Raw genomic sequence first — 20627 nt, 5'->3', positions numbered from 1 at the left:
AGATTGTGTAAGGTCAGCATTTTGGCTCTTGCATGGATTTGGCTGTCTGATCCTATAAGCTGCTACATTCATGTACAAAACTGCAAGGTTCATATTGCCATATGTTTCTTTCACTAAAAACAGTCATTGCGTTGTGACAGTGTGAGGATTTACAATCATAGAAGGATATTAAAAGGATCAGTAGATGTCAGCAGCAAGACATTCCAGTATATTGATGCCATCAGTACAAGGCGATGAAGCATTCCTTCCATGAAAGAACCCAAGATGTGGCCAGCAGAAGGAATGATCCGATTCAGACCTATATCTTTCTGCAATTTCTTTGCTGATAGTGAAGAACAGTTGTCTGTTTCTAAGATATTTAAGTGTGTGAAAACTTTTGCTTTTTTCCAATGCTCAACATGCTTTCTGCATTACCTTCATTCAATACCTTCATACTCTCCTCTGAGTTCTTTCAAGTTTCCCATATCCTTCATAAATTTTGGCTATGAAAACTGAAGTGATTGGTTACCCATTACCTCTTGATGAAAAAAAAGAGTATAAAATACATACATAGTACACAGAAGCAATGATTTAAAGAACTGTCTGAAGGCATAAAAGGAAGCCAAACCAACAAAATTAATGTATAAGGGGCCTAATTCAGCTAAAATGAATTACGGTATGAGACCATAATTGCCATCACGCCCACTCCAAGGAAGACTTGAGACACCGCTTTCAGTTAACATTATGGAAAAATTGAGAATCTGCAGAGAAAACCAAGTAACCTAACTTAGTCCAATTCAACCAAACAAAACAAAGTCTGAGCAGGAAGTTTCCCTACTTAGGGGAGGATCATCTCCCTCTCAATTCCTGAGGTGACGGAAGTCACTACCTGTGCCCTGACACAACGATGGTTAAGAAATTTCTCCTCCTTGCTACACAAACCCTTGATCTGTGAATCAGACAAGGACACTGTGGCCCCATCTGTTTGGCATTCACCCTGATGCACATGTTCAGCCCACAGGGCACCCCTGTCACTCACTAAGCAAATACAGTGTGGGGCACTGCCACAGGATTAAAGGTCCCCAGATCTTAAACTGTCTTTCCTGTCAGGCCTGAGTGACAACAAATTGCACCACTCCAAAAGAGTGGAGAAGGCAAAAAAGAGGAGTCCCAGGCCAATTGGAGGCTCCCCTAAAAATCCCTACTCAGCCCCTTCAACAGGTGACTGGCAAAGCCCACACTGCAAAAAGGAGGAAGGGTGGGCACAACAACAGAACAGGGAATATATATCCCTGTTCTTTCCTCATCCAAACTGCCCAGGTATCCACTCATACCACCCCAACACTCCTCCCCAGGGAGAAACCATTTGAGACCTCTCCTGGGGTGATGAGAGAGTGGCAAATTCGCCTCCATATAAGAGTGAGAACAGCATTATATGAGACAATGGAGCAAATTAGTCATGACTAATTGAAGTCTCATTGGTTTTAATGGGATGCATGTAAATATTTAGCTGGATCAAGGTGAAAATGTAAATCTCAAAAAGCTGATAATTGATTCCTGAGTTAAACACATTATTCAGCAACAGAATCAGTTTCAAAGGAAACATTTATGCCTCAAAAAGAGCATGGGCATCATATGCAAAGTGTCTTACATATGAGATCAACTATTCTGATGAAAGGGAGAAAAACAATGACATGCACTGGAAATAAGGTACTAAACTTCAGAATACCAAAACAGAAACTGTTGAGTGATTTTAAAAAGGCTTCCAACCCCCCACCCCACCCCCCAAAAAAGAAACATTGAAAACTATTCCCAAAACATTCCAAAATGATGCCTAAGACTGTGATCCTACCTCCTAACCCGTCCACACAGGCAATACTGATAGTGTTGGGAAACTGAACTGAGGTACCCATGCAGTGGAACTTGCCCTCAGTTCTGGTCACCACACAGAGGCAGCTTAAGATCCAAAACAGTTCATTGCCATAGAAGATAGCCCCTCTAGACAGTCCAGAAGGATGTTATGGTCGATAGTGTCAAAAGCCGCTGAGAGATCCAGCAGAACTAGGAAACAGCTCTCACCTTTGTCCCTAGCCCGCCGGAGATCATCGACCAGTGCGACCCAGGCAGTTTCAGTCCCATGATGAGGCCTGAATCCCAACTGGAAGGGATCCAAATGGTCCGCTTCTTCCAGGCGTGCCTGGAGTTGTTCAGCAACCACTTGCTCAATCACCTTGCCCAAGAATGGAAGATTTGAAACTGGACGATAGTTGGCCATACTGGCCGCATCTAAATATGGTTTTTTAAGAAGCTGTTTGATAACTGCCCCTTTCAACGGGTCTCCTGCTGCTGTTTTCTGCAGATGCAACAGAGGCAGTGAAGAAAGTCTTCTCCCCTACCACTGTTAGCAATGTTAGGCTCGACATTGAGTTCTAACCCATGTCCAGTCAGCTTCAGAATGAGTTATCTGCCACCGACGCTCTAGCCATCTCAGCGATTGTTTCCTCACCCTCAGCTCTGAAGAAAACCACGGGGCTCTCCAGGCTCCATGCAATTGGAGAGGGCACTTCGGAGCCAACCAGTCAATAGCCCTGGTTAACTCCACATTCCAGGGGGCCACCAGGAAATCAGCTGAAAGGCCATCAACATGGGATAAAGCATCCCCTACCACTCTCTGGAAACCATTTGGATCCATTAAGTGGTGGGGACGGACCATCCGAATCGGTCCCACCTCCCTGCAGAGGGGAAGGGTCGCAGAGAAGTCCAGTTGCACCAGGAAGTGATCTGACCATGAGACTTCTTTAGTTTCGCTTTTACTTAGTGTCAGATCACCAACATCTGTACAAGTGAACACCAGGTCCAAGGCATGTCCACGGCTATGAGTTGGGCTAGACTAATTCGGGGATAGCCCCATGGAGGCCATGCTCTCCCATCACCAGTTTCCATTCTGAGAAGCTGGAGACAGCACAGTTTCAGATGTCGTGGAGGCACCACTGCTCTGATCCTCCTCCTGCAGGCCAGGTTAGGATTGCTCTGCCTGCATACATATGTGTATGTGTGTGGATGGCACATCATTTCTTCATATTCAATTCTTGATACATCTGCCCTTTCTGTTCCTCCCATCCTCTCTTTCCCATTGTCTCCCCAACTTTTAGTCCAGTAACATTTCTGGGCTCATCCACAGTTGTGTTTTCCCTGGGAAAACCCATTATTTAGTGCTGATTCAGAGCAAATGGCATTCAGGTTTCCTGCAGATTGCCATTTGTTCTGATTTATCATTACAGAGTGGGTTTTCCAGGAGAAAGCAGCAGGGCAATGGCAAAATTGCTCAGACTCACACCTAGATAGCAAGGGAAAAGCAGAAAAACTCCCGGCCCCATGCTTTCTAAGCAGGGGAGAAGCAGAAATGTGGATAAGGCCTAAGTCTCTTTGTTAAGTGCCATGTGCACTGCTGGTGCTGTATGCATAATAAACGCCATCAATAACACTAATACCTGCTGCATTTTGGTTATATTTTCTTTCATCTTTTACCTACCTAATGATGCCCTTCAGAACTGTTATACTGTTATTTGTGCATTAAATGTAATTTTTTATTTATTGGATTTCAATGCTGTCAGTCTTCATGACATTATAACAACACTTCTGGAGAAACAGAAAGGCAAGCAAGCCCCTGTTAATATAGTAAATCCCCAAAGAAATGTCCTTGCTCTGTTTCCTTAGCAACTGCACTGCCTTTCCTTGCTAAAGTATGGCGTGTGAGTTAGCATCTAGATAACTCCTTTAGCTTTACAGACGGAGAAGAATCCTAAACAGGCTCAGACATTTAAATCGGAGGCGGCTAACCTCCAATAGTCCTAATCTAGCCCCCAAGCCCATTTTTCTGCATCCCCGAAGACACCACCAATTTTGGTGACAACAGTGAAAGAATAAAATAAAGGAGACATGGCACTGGGGTGCCCTGATGAGGATGCAAATAGACTTCTCCCTGGTCAGCAAAGAACCATATTTTTTGCTGTATAAGAAGCACTTTTTCCCTCCTAAAAAGTAAGGGGAAATGTGTGTGCGTCTTATGGAGCGAATGCAGGCTGCACAGCTTTCTCTGAAGCCAGGAGAGCAAGAGGGATTGGTGCACACCGATCCCTCTTGCTCTCCTAGCTTTGCTTTGCTGGAGAGGCACTGCACAGCTTTCTCTCTCTGCGCAGCACCCCTTCAGTGAAGCGGAAATAGAAATAGAAGGGGCTCTGCTTATCCTGCCACTTTGCTGAAGGGGCAGTGCGCAGAGGGGGAAAGCTGTGCAGCGCCCCTTCAGCGAAGTGGCAGGAGAATTGGAGCCCCTTCCATTTCTCCTCCCGCTTTGCTGGAGAGGCGCTGTGCAGAGAGGGAAAGAATATTTTTGTTCTTGTTCTCCGCCTCTAAAACTAGGTGCATCTTATGGTTTGGTGCATCTTATAGAGTGAAAAATACGGTAATCATTTGATGAGCAGAGAGACACAACAGCCTTCAGCTAGTTTAAACAGATCAGCTGAGAAAGATACACTGTACCTTTGTGAGCATCTGCTTGCATGTGTCGCCTGTGCATGACAAGGTGTGGGTAGTCACATGTGCTCCCCAGAGGGTTGACCAAGGGTGAATGTAGTCTTCAGGCCAAGTGAGGTTAGCCATTCTTGATTTTTAAAAATGCCATGTGCATGAGAAGGTATAAGCAATTAATGTTTGGGGGCCACAAAAAGGCTCCTTGCAAATTGTTGCCAATTTTGCTTCATACAAAGGGAAGCAGCATGGCAATCACAAAAAGAGTAATCAAAAACAAAGGTTAGATTAATCTGCAGCCTCTGTAAGCCAGAAACTGGGGCTCTAACAGACCTATGGCCCACAAATGATTTTCTAAATATTTCAAATGGAGGAAACCTTCAACTTTGGGCCAGATTCCAAAATTTGCAAGCCACCAAAAGCAATTGAAAGAGAAATTTCCTGTCTTCTCCTCCCCACTTCAGCCTCATGAATCTCCACAAAAAACACCTCTCCTGAAAGTGGGAACCCTCTGGAGCAAGGAGAGATGCATGTAAAAGATCAGTGGACCATAGTTCACCAGCCGACAGACCTCATCACACTCCATTCCAGAGGCTCCTCTAATTCTCAGGAGTGGCTTTCCAGGGGAACAGGGAAGATGGGGTGGCAGAGTTCTCTCTCCTTATGGTTCTTAGGATCCAACTCATTCTGCTGTATGGAAGGAGTGTAGCTCAGGGAAAGAGTAATGCTCTGCATGCAGAATCTCCCCAGTTCAATTCCTGGCACCTCCAAGTAGAACTGGGAGAGATCGCTGCCTGAAGAACTGGAATGCTGCTGCTAGCTGGTATGAACAATACTGAACTAGATGATCTAATGGTTTGACTTAGTATACAGCAGTTGCTTAAGTTGCTATCAGTTCCTTCCAATGACATAAATACACAGAAAAACAATTTAAGAACTGCTGGCCTAACTCAGGCATTGGAGTCCAATCCTGTTCTAACTCATATGGGAGTGACTCATGTTGACTTCAAGTGAGTAAACCAGCACTGGAGTAACTGTTCCTTTGTTAAGAGGTGTAGCATAAAGTTCCCCAAAGCACTTGACTATTCAAGATCCAGTGTAGATACAACCGCTTTTTGAACAAGGCATACGGGTGTAGGTGACCTGTCATCTATCAAAGGCTTAAGTTTCACTCTCATTACTCATCTGCACTATCTTGTAAAACATGTTTCAGCTGATCTGAAATGGCAACTCAAATAATACACTGTTAAATTATTTTTACAAATCCAATTTCATGCAACCACACTAAAATCAGTGGCTTATTTTTGCATGCAACCAAGATGGAAACAGAGGCAGGGCCTGATTGATACAGGGATCACCAGGTTGCACCCAGAAAACCAGTCTTCAATGTTCAAAGTCAACCCTGAAACATGCTCAGCAATAACACGATCACTTTCCCCTCCCTCAATCTAGATTTTCTCATATCCTCTCCCTTTCAGAGTATCCCTAGTATGTGACAATCCAGATTAAGGGAGGCGAACATATGGGAAGGCAATGGTTGGAAGAGATTGTCATATGGACAATGGATAATTAATAGAGGTACAGGAAACTGACTATCCACATTAAACAAGATTATGCATGAGCCCTTGCATTTAGGGGCAGCATTTCTAAATCATGGAGTACAGCTTCTCAGCAGTTAAAAATACTATATTTCTCTTTTTGAAAGGTTATCAAGTGGTCAGAGAATGTGTTTAGTGAGCTGAAAACATGCCTCTTCAACAGCATAGACTCAGCCTAAATTATACTTTAATCACATGGCCACCAATCACATCTGAGTTGTCGTTGCTTTTCAGTATCAAGAGTGGACCCATTTTCATTGGGACTGTCACATGCAAGGAGGGAAGGTTTAACCAGAAGCATCTCAATGGGGGACAGGAAGCCACTACATTAGCATTCTGGCAGATAGGTTGCTGTTACATATCAGAAAGGGAAGGAGGAAGCAACAGGGAGGTGAGCATGTTGCCGTTGCACTGGCAGGAGCCCAAGACTGGTGTCGCCAATGCATTTGCATCAATGCTGAACTCCCCACTTCCTCACCGCTACCATGCTCTCTTCCAGAAAGCAACAGTGGCCAAGCTACTTCTCAGGTAGACATTATTCTTCATTATTCACATCCCAGGTGTTAACCAGGTGAGGCCTTTGGCACTCACAGAACCAGGTTCCATGCAGTGTTCAATGTATTTTCCAGTAGATTCACTTGGCAGAAGAAAATACCATTCTGCAGTTTGAGTATGGGATCAATGTGATTATCCATAGCTGAAGTGGTACCCATGAAAATGAGATTTGGATCTCCTGCAACAAATCAGTAATGACTGCATTCTTATAGGCAATAAAACAATTGTTGGGGAGGGGTTAGACAAGGACGATAGAAGCAGACAGATCAGCAGCATTAAAAAAGAAAACACCCAACCACTTTAACTATGTAATTTAAAGGAACTATCTATCCCAGCCAGATGTTCATATGTATGGAGGGATGTGAAATCTGCCCCTGCACAACTCTATCCAGTAATGATGACAAGTATATGGCAAGATAATGCTCATTCCTCATAATGCTCATTCCTAGTTAAGTGCTTACCAGACGTCACTCTGCAAGTTGAATAGTAAATCTTTCTTACCCTGATGAAAAGGATCTTTTCTCCAACTCTGTATCTTCCTTGTGAAAGACGCTCCACACAAAATTTACTAGGGCATTTACAAGGAGGATCTTCAGAAATATGTTTGACCTTTGGGGGAAAAAAGAGGGGGGAAGTTATCATTTTAAATTGTTTAGTGCACTACAGTACCATTAGGACAGATTATATTCAACTGTATCTTTCCCACCAGCTCCTAAACCAAGCACCTGCTCTTTCTTATTTCGTTGTTCTACCCATCACATCACTATTGTGCAGTGTTCAGACTGTGCCAGAAATTTAGGTGCCTTTCATTGGAGGCTGGTCCATTAAATCAACTGGGACACTGCTGCACCAGGCTCAGAATGTCCTCAGCCAGCATCCCTCCTTATTTACAAACCAGTCTAGGGGTGACACTGTCTGTCAACCTCCTTAGTCTTGGTGGTTGCTCTTGTGGAACTCAGAGTGGAAGCAGAAGGATGCGGTCAAAACCAAAATTAGTTCCACCTTTTCCTGGCTCTGTCTTCATCAGCCTCCTTGCCTTCCTCCAGTGGCAAACATTGGGGGGGTCAAATTTCAGCGGCACACTGAGCAACACGGAAAATCCAGCACCTTCCGCCAACCTCTTATGTTCCATTCTAAACCATAGTTGCAGCACCCCTGAGGCTCCGTGACTAGTGCGACTGAAACCGGTCGCACTCTCCTAAGTCCTCCTCTGCTTCCTCCTTACCGGTTTCAGTGAGCACCAGTCTCCACTGGTACTCGTAATTAAATCCACCTGCCTCTCTCACTCACTCAATACTTACAAAAAACTTACACAAACACCCATCATTTCCAATATCAGAGGACTGCTGCAAAAGGGGGCAAGGCCTCTCGTGGTGCTGCCTATTGCCCAACCACAGCTTCACCTTCACTCTGAGGTAACTCAGCAAGCGGCAGTCAGAGACTGCAGGCCTCATTCCTCTGTGGAGTGACCTCATTGAAGTTCCAACCTACAGTCTGGAAAACCCTGGACTTTGACTTGTATAACCTTGTTGCTACTAATACACGCAAACCGCTAGGGTCTTCTCCCAAGGGGTCCTGTGAGTGGGTGTGCCACTGTACCCTGCAGTATTAACGCCAATAGTCTATGAGCTCTACTCATTTTATGCTCCTCAGTTGTTCAGAAAGAAACAATCTGAATGTGATACTGGGGGAAGTGTTTGCTGAGTTTAAACTGAGTTGCTGTCCTTACATAATAGCATGTCAGGGAACGATGGAAGTGATGAGCCTGATGATGGTGTGGTGATGTGTGAGAGGGAAAGCTGCTAACTGCATTCTCCCTTTACTGCTTAAGTTATCCTTTTATGTTGCATTCTTCCTATGATGGGTCCTATGTTGGTGTGGCAATGCGGCACATGTAGGATGGCAACATAATATACATAGAAAGCCAGATCTGGAGAATAAAGCATGGGAAAATGTTTTTCATGTGTCCAGCTTCATGTTTAAAATAATTTAATGAAAGTATTGGTGTGGCCTAAATCAAAGCTGCTTTGATATAACCCCAGATTTGAATAAAGTGTTTGCTAAATATAAACTTAATATATATGTGTAAATCAGAAGTGAGAATGAAAGCTGCTAATTGCATTCTCCATTTACTGCTTAAATGATTCCTTTGCATTGCATTTTACCTGTGAATGCTGGTCTGATGAACCACCCATACCAATCCATTTTGGGAACCACTACTATAAGAGATATGGTTAAGGTGCATTAACATTTATTGTATCTTGAACTTCTTGGTGAAATGCAAGGAGCACAGACATCACTGCCAAAGAGCAGATCTGGTTGAGTGAACTCTAATTTGACATTCAGGTATTACTGCTATTTTATATCTAACCTTAACACTGACAAGTGCACACATAAAATAATTTCCACACAATGTAGTTCTCTAGGAGGAAAGTTGACCTAATGTGTTGGTGTCAAATGAAGCAAAATGCAAGGCACACTTTCTAAAGATTTCATCCACCCCAGAGACCTTTGGAGATCTAGTACAGAAGCCAACAGTCTGTGAAGCGAGACTGAGAGCATAGGAAAGATGTTGTTAGAATAACTACTGGTGAAAGATTGACTTTTACATTTTCTTAGAAAGGGTTATTTATAACATCACAGAGGGCTATAAGAAAAGCCTTTCTGGTCAGATGGAAGGACCATCTTGCCTCAGACAATTGCCAACCATATGTCTCTGTGAGGTTTACAAGCAAATAAATAACATTAGGATGTTATCTTGTATATTTTAATAGCTTGCCAATAGATTATAGAAATTCTGTGTGGGAAGTGTTATCCTTCCTGTAATATCAAAATACTGTGTGTGTATGAAGTGTTCTTGACATTGCTACTGCCAATTATTATTATTTATTCAACATATTTTAACCTACTCACCATCAATATCAGGGTGGGATACAATCATGAAAATTTAAAAGGAAAACACATAAACGCACAACCCAAAAATCACAACCAATTTGGTAGCTGCAAAACAGTAAAAAATAAAATAAACCTGTCTGGTAATTAGATCACCATAAATGTCTGCTTGGATAAGTAGGTTTTCCACTAGCATCAGAGTTGGGGTCAGTCATATCTCAAGAGGTAGAGCAGCAAAACCCATGTCAAATCTTACTGGACTGACCAACTTACTGCATGTCTTTTGCTTAGTCCTGTTTGCCACTCCCTTCAGGGATTTTCAGACTGAATTTTAATAAGTTTCATTACCTAGCTGAAGTCTGGTTACTCAGCTGTAGTGCATGATGTCACTTTAAACACCGACGGCTTTCACTGACTTGGGGCTCTTCAAGTGCAAAGGTATTTGTCTTGTTACCAAAATGGGAGTTTATGTGTTAATAGAAGATTTAGTAGTTCTTTTTTTCTGTTAGATTGAACCAGATATGAGAGGCAGATGGGCTGTTCTAGGATATTGAGAGTTCAGAACATTGGGAATACAGTAGGGTGGCTGGTTGTGTATTGCTAAAAATGAGGACACCAGTTTGCATAAGGCATTTTTGTTTATAGACAGAAATTCAGAAATATTTACTATACCTTTCTAAAAAACTGAAATAGTAGGGAAGGCATCAGCGACAGGTGTGCCTGCTCAGTCTGCTTAGTGGGTTGGTGGGCAACTTTAACTCTCCTGCTCTCCCTTTTTTTTGTTTCTTGCCTTTAAATAAGATTTGGACTGGATGGCCATTAAATAGAAGACACCTTCAATTATAGGATTGTCCTCTGGCAGCCTTTCAAAATAGAGGAATATCCTCTGTAAAGTGGGGCCCATGACCACTCTGAATGCCATGCAGACAGTGCTATGTTGACACCTTCTAATGGTCTGAACAAAGAACTTTCAGCACTTGTAAATTTGAACCTGGTTCTCTCCCTCCCCCCCAATTTCATCCAAGCAATGAAGAAAATTGCTCCAGACCTAGTACCTAAAATGGACACATACGCACATTCACCGTACAAAGTCTTAAGACAGCAGGCACTGAAATGGGGGCATGTATTCTTCAGTCTTCTGCTGGTCAACCTGATGAATTTCTTAATAATACTAAACTAGACATATAAATCCAACATCTTTTCAAAGGGAAATGGCATGGGTTCTCAATGATTGCATGAGCCCCTCCATTGCCCAATAGCTTCCATTGCCAACCAGAGCCTCCAATCATTCCTATTCCCACGTCCCCCTGATTTCACTACCCTCAAAAGTATGGAAAACACATGAACTGAGTCTCTGCTTGATCAGTTTTCCAACAAAGATCTGCTACATGCTGGAGGGTCTTTGAAGGAAAAGGGGGAGGCTCCCCCACCCACTATTGTAGCAGCAGCATCAAAACAATTCTTGAGGATTTTTTTCCACTTGCATATTGCTATTTAGCCTTAGAAGAGCAACAGAAAGTACAAACCAAACAAGTCATGAAGCCTTTCACTCTGCTCTTGTTATTTCCCCAAACCCACAGCAATATTACTGTGAGGAAATCTAGAAAGAAGATGCGTTTTGGAGGCTGGGATTCAGCCTTGCTGTAACTTTGTGCATATGGAGGCTGCTGTAAGATTTTCAACTATGTTAATTTACATCCATGACGTCTTTGTTAGAATTGATAAAATAGTTTTATGTGTTTGCGTTTTGCTGATATTCTGTAAATTAAAGGAGGTCACTTAAATCAGACTTCATAAGCTCTTTTTTCTCCTTTTTTCTTCACCCACAGGAATTGCAGTCACCTCTTCTATGCTTTGTCTCAGTCCTTCTCTGGCAGCCACAGTGAAAGACTTTGAGAAGTTAAAGAACCAGGAAGGGGGGGGGATGCTAAACCTAACCAAGTTTGCATTTCAGCAAATTACATTTCACAAGCACTGTTAAATACACCAAATTCCATCTGTTCATTGTAGCTCAGGAGTGGCACAGGGGCTTTCAAGGAGCGCTTTGTAACTCCCAGGTGGCACATCCACCATGTGATATAGGAGTTGCCATAGCAACAAGTGCTTTTTTTAGAATACATTTTTTACTTTCCTCTTTAACCCTTGGTTGTTCGGAACACTGCCTATTCAGGACCAGTGTGATTTTTCCATAAAGAGTGAAAAGTGAATGTTACTGCATAGGTTAAATGCATCAATGAACTGCATTCAGCAAGTCTCAGGTTCAATCATCCTCAGCATCTCCAGTTAAAAGCATTTGAGGCAGCAGTGTTGGAAAGATCTTTGCTTAGGACTTTGAAGCCGCAGCCAGTCACATTCATAATACGGACCTGATCTGATCATGTAACACCCCTTCTTAAACCCCCCTGCTGGCTTCCTCTCTGTTCCCCGGTCCAGGCTCCTTCTCTTAGCTTTAAAGTTGCTCTGCAACCTTGCCTCCTCCTCATCTCCCTGCTCTTATATCACAATATATCTATACCTGTGACCTTTGGTCTTCCACTTGGTCCACCTTCAAGTGTTCACACACTGGTATGTGATTGCACTGCCTTACAGCAGTGTATGTATGTGTTTTAAGCTTATATCAGTATTGTTATCAGTCTGAACGGTCAGTCTGAGGGATTCCCAGGGACTTTTCCAGTTCTTGGATTCCTGGATCCGTGGGGGTTTGTAGGTATGAGAGCTTGCCAAACCAGTCCCTTTCTCTAGGCAATGGTTGTGGCTAACTAGTTAAGCACCATGATTAGCGTAACCAAAGAAATTGCTCTGTGCTGTGGAAAAAATCAATGGGTCTTGGCTTCCACACCTAGCTGCTAGGTAGAGAGGAACAACTGCAAGAGTGGATAGGTGATCTAGGGAGAAAGCAGGTTGGAAGCTAGTCACAGAGACATATTTGCTCTGCGCTGCACACAAAACTGTGACTGGTGATCAGCAAGCCCTAGGCTCTGTGGTTTAACCCCCAGCGCCACCCGCGTCCATATATATATATATATGAATTTGAATTTCCTTAGTGAAGAATGTAAGTGAGGAATAGAAATTACTACATTGGCTGGGACTTACTTCAAAGAGTCGTAGTTCAAAATGCATAGTGCCATTTAGATAGGGAGTTGGCACCGTAAACTTTCCAGACTAGCTGTCAGTAAATCACTCCCTAAGGGACGCGGGTGGCGCTGTGGGTTAAACCACAGAGCCTAGGACCTGCCGATCAGAAGGTCGGCGGTTTAAATCCCCACGATGGGGTGAGCTCCCATTGCTCGGTCCCTGCTCCTGCCAACCTAGCAGTTTGAAAGCACCTCAAAGTGCAAGTAGATAAATACCTTCCTGTGGGAAGGTAAATGGCATTTCCGTGTGCTGCTCTGGTTTGCCAGAAGTGGCTTAGTCATGCTGGCCACATGACCCGGAAGCTATACGCCGGCTCCCTCGGCCAATAAAGCGAGATGAGCGCTGCAGTCCCAGAGTCGGTCACGACTGGACCTAATGGTCAGGGTTCCCCCCCCCTAACAAGTGCTATCAACTAACTTTTTGAAGAGCAGATGTTATAATCATAATCATAATTTATTATTTATACCCTGCCTATCTGGCTGTGTTTCCCCAGCCACTCTGGGCAGCTCACAACAGAATAATAAAAACACGATAAAACATCTAACATTAAAAACTTCCCTAAGCAAGGCTGCCTTCAGATGTCTTTCAAAAGTAAGATAGCTGCTTATTGCCTTGACATCTGATGGGAGGGCGTTCCACAGGGCAGGCACCACCACCGAGAAGGCCCTCTGTTTGGTTCCCTGTGACCTCATTTCTCACAGATGTTACTTCAAACTGAGGATAGTTAATGGTTACCCTTCTTTTATCCAGTGCATCAATATACCTTACCAAGAGTGGGAAAGGGAGACTCCCTGCCAATCACCTGTCAAGAAAGATGTGTTGCATGAGGCCTGCTAATGCACACTTACCGCATCATCCAGAAGTTTCCCTGTGCTTTTTTTGCCAGGCGACTTTGAGGGGGAGGGGGAGGGGGACGGAAGAGGGGTTGAAAGTGTTTCTTCTTGCTCAATCTCTTTCTCCAGTTTTATCAATCCAGGAGGCTCCACGCCAAACCTTTGAATGCAGAAGGTTACCAGTTCCAACAGGTTAAAAATAATAGTTACATTGCCTTACGCAAAGTGTAAAAAAAACCATTAAAATCATTATAACAGTATTTGATTTTGTGCTTTACCCCAGCTCCAGTATTAGAGCTGAGCAACACTCTTGGAGCACACTCTTTGCTCTAATATGCTCAGACCCTCCAAGTGTCCTTATTTTCCAGGGACATCCCTGATTTAAAGAAGCCATCCCGGTTTCTGATTTGATCCTGGAATGTCCTGCTTTTCCTTAGGATGTCCCTCTTTTCATTGGAGAAATTTTGGAGGGTATGGAGTTATCCAACCCTGAGCCGTCTGAAGGCAATCCTGTATAGGGAAGTTTTTTAAAAAACTGTTTAATGTTTTATTATGTTATTGTATATGTTGGAAGCTGCCCAAAGTGCTGGGGCAAGCCAATAACATGTGTGGGGTACAAATAGTAAAATTATCATTTATGGAATGGGACGTCGTTATTTTCATCGGAGAAATGTTGGAGGGTATGGGAGCTCAAGGTGACATACATGGTCCTTCCTGCTCTCCATATTATCAGCACAACACCCTGAGGTAAATTAGGTTAAGAGACAGTGCCTGCACCTAGGTCACCCATTCAGCTTCATGGCTGAGAGGAGATTTGGTCTCCCAGGCCTAGTCCAACCTCTATACCACACTGGCTAGTCGTTCTGACTAGCATTTTTTTTTTTACAGCTTTTGATTATATTACATTTGTCTAAAGCTAGCCAGCTACAAAAACACAGAAGGGGGTTCTCTTGTCACTGTAGACAGTCTTCTATTTTATGGAAAACCAGTGAAAACTGACAGCAGCAGCAGAAAAAAGATATTCTGGAGGCAAAAAAAGGAAAGAACAGATTCTTTGCAGGAGGCTCCTCATCTCACGTCCATGAGCAGTTAAGGGGAAATGTAGAAAATTCAACGAACACCTGTAGCTCCATTTGTAGAAGCTGCCTTGTACCAGCTACTTGTCCTTCTAGCCCAGCATTGCCTACAGCAGTGATGGCCAAACTTGGCTCTCCAGCTGCTTTGGGACTACAACTCCCATCATCCCTAGCTAACAGGACCAGTGGTCAGGAATGATGCGAACTGTAGTCCCAAAACAGCTGGAGGGCCAGGTTTGGCCATCACCGGTCTACTGTGACTGGCAGAGTCTTGGTTGTTCACAGTCTCAGGCAGAGGTCTTTCCCTGCTACTTAATACTCAATAGATATGCTACAAATTGAGTTCTGGATCTTCTGCATTCAAAACATGGTTACTCTTTCTGAGCTGCAATTCTTCCTCTGATTGAGTTCCCACAATCATAAACGAAAGGGGGAAAGGGAGCACAAGAAGGGAATGTCCTTTTTTGATCAATCTTACAGTATAGCAATAGGAGAATGGCTATAGTTTGGCTTTACATGTGGAAGGTTCAATCCTCAGGTAGGACTGGAAAAAGACCCCTACCTGAATTCCTAGAGAGTCACTGCCAATCAGTGAAGACAATGCTGAGCTAGATAGAACAATGGTTTAATTCAGTATAAGGCAGTTTCCTATGTTTCAATATGATGGAGATTTTTTTTAAAAAAAATAGCATTTTATAACCTTAGCTACGACCTGTGATACTAAACTGTGAAATAGTGATGTGATTAGGCCTCTAGTCCAAAACTAGCACTCTATCTCTTACATTTTAAAATTCTACCCCCACCGCCCAATTTTTTTAATATACTACTCAAACAATGAAAATAGATACGTTTTGCTGGGACATGAGAAACCTCCCGTGGTATAAAAACAAAAGACCCAATGCACAGAGAGGATTGCTACCACTATGGTTCAAATTTTATGAACATGTTTTTTGACCCTTGAGAAAAAAAATAGAGAAACCGACAAGTGAAATCATACTGGGTTGTAGTAGCTGCTAGCTAGTCCCTTCTGTTTAATGAAATATCAGCCTAGGCTGGAGCAAACACCTATATATATAATCCATTGACTTCCTGTCTGTCTGCAGACGCTGACAGGCTGTAAATCACTCAGTTCCCACTGGGCCCTGGCTCTACACCTGCATGCAACCTTACTCATCAGATGTAGCTCTTGTACTCTTTTAAGGAATGCAGATCCTTTTTTCCCTGCTTCTTTACACAATCTGACCTACCACATTTTTCATACTTCAGAGTAGATAGATTTTAATGTTTTTTCCCACTGTCCAGCCACAATCCTTCCTTCTCAGTTCAAAGAAACAAAACACAAACTTTTCCAGCTCCTTTAATATGGTAGAACTAAATCCACACATGATTGTATATGGGTGAAGCACTAAAATGAAATGTAATTTAGAAGTCGAACAGACAACGCAAAATCCATCTACTCATCTCACACAATTAGCTCAGTCAGTCCTTCATGGCTTTCAGTGGCTGATATCACAATGCCATTTCATAAACCACCTTGTATGCACGAGGGAATTTGGGGGAATGGGGGTGCCAGTATTTCACTTCATGCCATGCTTTCAAGACTCTCAGAAGCAGCATGATTCTCAGAGAATGAAATGAGGGGCATGTCTTTCCTGTCCCCTGAGTTCTCTTATATGTGCCAGATGACTTAGTAGAGTGGTAAGGACATTGGCTGGTCACAAACAATGACTTGATCCATTATTTCAGATGACCCAAATATATCATCACCATCATTATCAACATCATCTTGTTACTATTTACATATCAACAGCAGCCCAATCATCCCAATGGAATGAGAACTTAACTAACTCAGTTATATAGCAAAAACAGCATCAGTTATTGCTGTAAATGTTTCAACTTGCAAAATAAAAATAATCTGGTTTAGAAAGACTGCTCTAATCTTAATTTGTTTTCATACTGGTTTCCTTGCCTTGGTTTAAAGATGGCAGACAACCATATTAAAGGAGGCTTGTTTTTGTTTGAACAACTGTCCACAATAAGCTCCTGTGCAGCCTTAGGTGGACATCTGTCTTGATCCTGGCCAATATAAATTTGCTGAAGCCATCATTTTCTCAGTAGCTGTTGCTGTCAAAAATGCAAATATTGCTCAGTTCTTCAAATACTTTGCCTACCTTGCAGCAATCCTTCCAAGTTCGAGCAAACAAAGGCACACTTCTCTGGGCTGCTTGTGGAGGACTGAAAAAAATAAGAAGAGACAGAAAGTACTTACAAAAGAGATATTTTATGTATCTGAGTGATGTACCAGTCTGTTTGCTGGTCCTGAACCTCAAGGCTTCAGCCCTGAACTATTGACACAGAAACACAATCAAATAAAGAATGGCTATGTTGCTGCCATCTTAGAAGTACTTCTACTCTCGTACAGAGGTGAGAGTGGGTCTTTTAAGATGACACTTGATGAGACGCATGGATGTTTCACCTAGAGAGTCCTCTTTCTTGTCTCCAGCTCTAGAGTTGTATCTAAGGCTCCATGTGCATAATTTTCCTTTTCTCTTCATGTGCCCCACTTCTTCTCCAGAAGAGTGTGAGTGCTAGTTGGGGACAGGAGAGTAAAAGAAAGTTCAGTTGCACACAGAGAAATGCTGTACCAGCTTGGGATATGGCCCCTATGGTTTATTCTTATGCAAATTTATGCAGATGATTAACAGTGCAATCCTAGACATTTCTACTCAAAACTGAATTCCACTGAGATTAATTAGGATTATTCCTAGATAAGTGGGTGTAGGATTGCAGTCTAATGGCTTAAGTAATAAAATCATATTATCAAGATTTTTTAAAAGAAAAAATGGTGACTCCTTAAAGATGTTTTTAGATGAAAGAAAGGCTGTTATAAGCTATATTTTCAGAATGAGTTAATATAATAAGAGATTTTGAGGCAGGGTAGGATTAACAGAATTGACACCCTATTCATTCATTCATTCATTCATTCATTGATTTATATTGCATCAAAGATAATAATGACAAAAAATATTCTGAACAGGCAATGCTTCTTTCTACATGCAACCTAAACTTGTTGTTGAACATCAATAGATATCTGGGGCACTCAGCAGAATTGTTTTTCCCCGAATCCAAATAATATTTATTTGATGATATATACATTTTTGGGTACTGAGTGTTAAACTGAATGAGACAGTAGAATTTTGGTCTGTAGCTAAAAGCATAGGGGCAATGACTTTATTTAATATTCAAAAAATAAAACTAAGGCTTGCATCTGCATGAAACAAACAATTCTAGCACATCCGCAAGAAATGCTTACAGGACGAATGGTAAACCTGTGTCCCTCCAGATGTTGTTGAACTCAACTTTCATCAGTCCCAGACAGCATGACCAATAGTCAGTAATAATGGAAGTCCAACAACATCTGGATGGCCACAGATTTCCCATACTTAGAGTATTCTTATCTCAGATTTATGGTTGACCAAATACAGGCCATTTTTAAAACATATTGGGGGCATTCAACTAGGAAGGCAGCATATTGTAGATAGGATGTATTGAATGAATAATGATTTTGTCAGTTTAGTTTATTTATACGTAAAATAAACCCACTGAAATGTATGAGTCTATTGTGAGTAGGACTGGCATTAGATACAACTCTTTCAAGGGAAAGAGTCATGATTAACTTCTTCATCAGTGGAGCTAACTGACAATATTTGAAAAGCAATACTTTAACAATTATCAGACAGCAATATATCAAAAATATTTCATATCTGCATTACATAGTCTGACCAAAATGCTCTAGTAAGAGGGAACACACACACACACACACACACACACACACACACACACACACACAACCATAGTCCCGTCACACATTATTAGTGTGTAATGCAATGCAAAATGATATTGAAGGGCAGATCGTGAAGCTGAGGCTCCAATACTTTGGCCACCTCATGAGAAGAGAAGACTCCCTGGAAAAGACCCTGATGTTGGGAAAGATGGAAGGCACAAGGAGAAGGAGATGACAGAGGATGAGATGGTTGGACAGTGTTCTTGAAGCTACCAGCATGAGTTTGGCCAAACTGCAAGAAGCAGCAGAAGACAGGAGTGCCTGGAGTGCTCTGCTCCATGGGGTCACGAAGAGTCGGACATGACTAAACGACTAAACAACAACAATGCAATGGTTCTCAAAGGGTGTGGTGCGCCATATCAAACAACCGTGTTTTTCTCTACTGCTGTTCCTTCTGTGGTATGACACAGGACCATGCTGAAATCAAGTGGCTCCCATCCCACAATGGTCAGGTACAAATGAGGCAATTTCTTCTAAAAAATTAGATATGCTTACTTGTGTGGTTAAATCTATTAAATTAAGTGTTCATCCATAGGTATAGTCCTCCATGGTTTGAACTCCACAAGATTTGATACACTGACGCAATCACACCACAAGAAACCACAAAGTTTTGAAACATGTTGTGAGCTATCCAGACGTGTCCTATTAATTTATTTTAATGATGCAGCATTTGAAGACATGACATAGTACGGAATGATGAGACAACTGAACTTTGCTTCTCTGATGAAAAGGAATGCGCTGCTGTGCAGCTGGTTCACATATTCCAGACACATTTCATGCATTTCATGACGAACAATGTGAGAGAGTGAAATCATTGTTAGAGCATGACAGACAGTGCAGGTACTAGCCAACTATTAAAAAATACCAAGTATCTGGTGAAGTGATAAGAATATGCCAATACGTTAAAAGCAAAATTGCTAGCATTCCTGAGGTCAGTACAAACACGGGTATGCATGTGAAACTTGGAGGGAGGAGGTCTATATGATACAATAAGTGCTGCATAGTATAACTGAATTCTTTTCTGGAAATAGAATTGCTGTTAACACACGCATTTGCCAAAATCATCATGGGTCTATAGCAATGCTATTAGTTCCATACTAATGCCAACTCTAATGTAATGAGGGAGTTACATGGGGCACAACCCAAAGCACTGCATCTTCTTAAGAGTTCATCATATTTTAGATGGCGACCCAACCGCTGGCATGCACTCTGGTGCAGCTGGTGTACACTTACAGCCTACAATAATTTCTCCCCAAGAATCAGTAGCAATATTAGTATACCGTCTGCATTAACCATTTCGTATGAGTCATTTAGTTGCTGCCTACACTAGTGGGGTTCTTTTGAAATCCACGGGACTGAGCCATTTGAATTAGTCCAAATAAACATAAAATTTGTAGTAAAAGCAACCTGATTCATGGTATACTTATAATAATATTACTCCACAGAATTTACTTACCCCCACCCATGAGCATGGTTTGTTTTTAATCTGATTTTTATCAAGCTTTTAGGATAATTTATTGAATGCTGTCAAATTGATACTGTTTTCATGTAAGACACTTAGAGGGGGGTTTTGGGGGGTTATATTAAGCAGGATAATTCTTTTTACAAATAAACAAAAGGAAACAAACATGTTCAGAAAGGTGTGTGTGAACATGGATGTTCAACATGCAGCAATGGTGCCAGCTGGAATTTGCCGCTGTCAAGGAGAGCAGTAACGGTAAAGGGACCCCTGACCGTTAGGTCCAGTCACGGACGATTCTGGGGTTGTGGCGCTCATCTCACTCTATAGGCCAAAGGAGCCAGCGTACAGCTTCCAGGTCGTGACTAAGCCGCTTCTGGCGAACCAGAGCAGCACATGGAAATGCCGTTTACCTTCCCGCTATGTTGCTGCCTGCTCTCCAGGTGAGTGGACTAGTGGTTAAAAACATGCCAAAACACAGAGGGCTGCATATGTACTATAGTGTGCAACAGTAGCATGTTATTGTTTGCCTAGTTGGCCACTACAGATATAGACTACATACTGCTTTTAATAATCCAAGGGTTCTATAAATCAGAGCTTGGGGGCTGTGGCCCTGCAGATGTTTCTGGACTGCACGTGGTATTATCCTTGTCCATTGGTTGTGCTAGCTGGGACTGTTGGAAAGTGAAGTCCAACATCTGGAAGACCATAGAACTCCCATCTCTGCTA

At 42.4% G+C, this 20627-nt stretch overlaps 2 protein-coding genes across 5 annotated transcripts in view; one reads left to right on the top strand and one right to left on the bottom strand.

The window, feature by feature from the left end:
• The window catches only part of FANCF (FA complementation group F), a 327076-nt gene that overhangs the window by 223763 nt on the left and 82686 nt on the right, over positions 1–20627 (top strand). The window lies entirely within an intron of this gene.
• The window catches only part of GAS2 (growth arrest specific 2), a 111882-nt gene that overhangs the window by 29170 nt on the left and 62085 nt on the right, over positions 1–20627 (bottom strand). For all 4 annotated transcript variants that reach the window (XM_081883126.1, XM_081883125.1, XM_081883128.1 and 1 more), the window contains 3 exons: positions 16767–16830; positions 13535–13679; positions 7161–7268 (listed from right to left, as the gene is read on the bottom strand). In XM_081883126.1, the coding sequence (XP_081739252.1) occupies positions 7161–7268; positions 13535–13679; positions 16767–16830 (317 nt within the window). The remainder of the gene's footprint in view (positions 1–7160; positions 7269–13534; positions 13680–16766; positions 16831–20627) is intronic.

The sequence above is a fragment of the Podarcis melisellensis genome, assembly GCF_964234715.1.
Source record: "Podarcis melisellensis genome assembly, chromosome: 1".
NCBI lineage: Eukaryota > Metazoa > Chordata > Lepidosauria > Squamata > Lacertidae > Podarcis > Podarcis melisellensis.
This window is presented reverse-complemented; position numbering and strand designations above follow the sequence as displayed.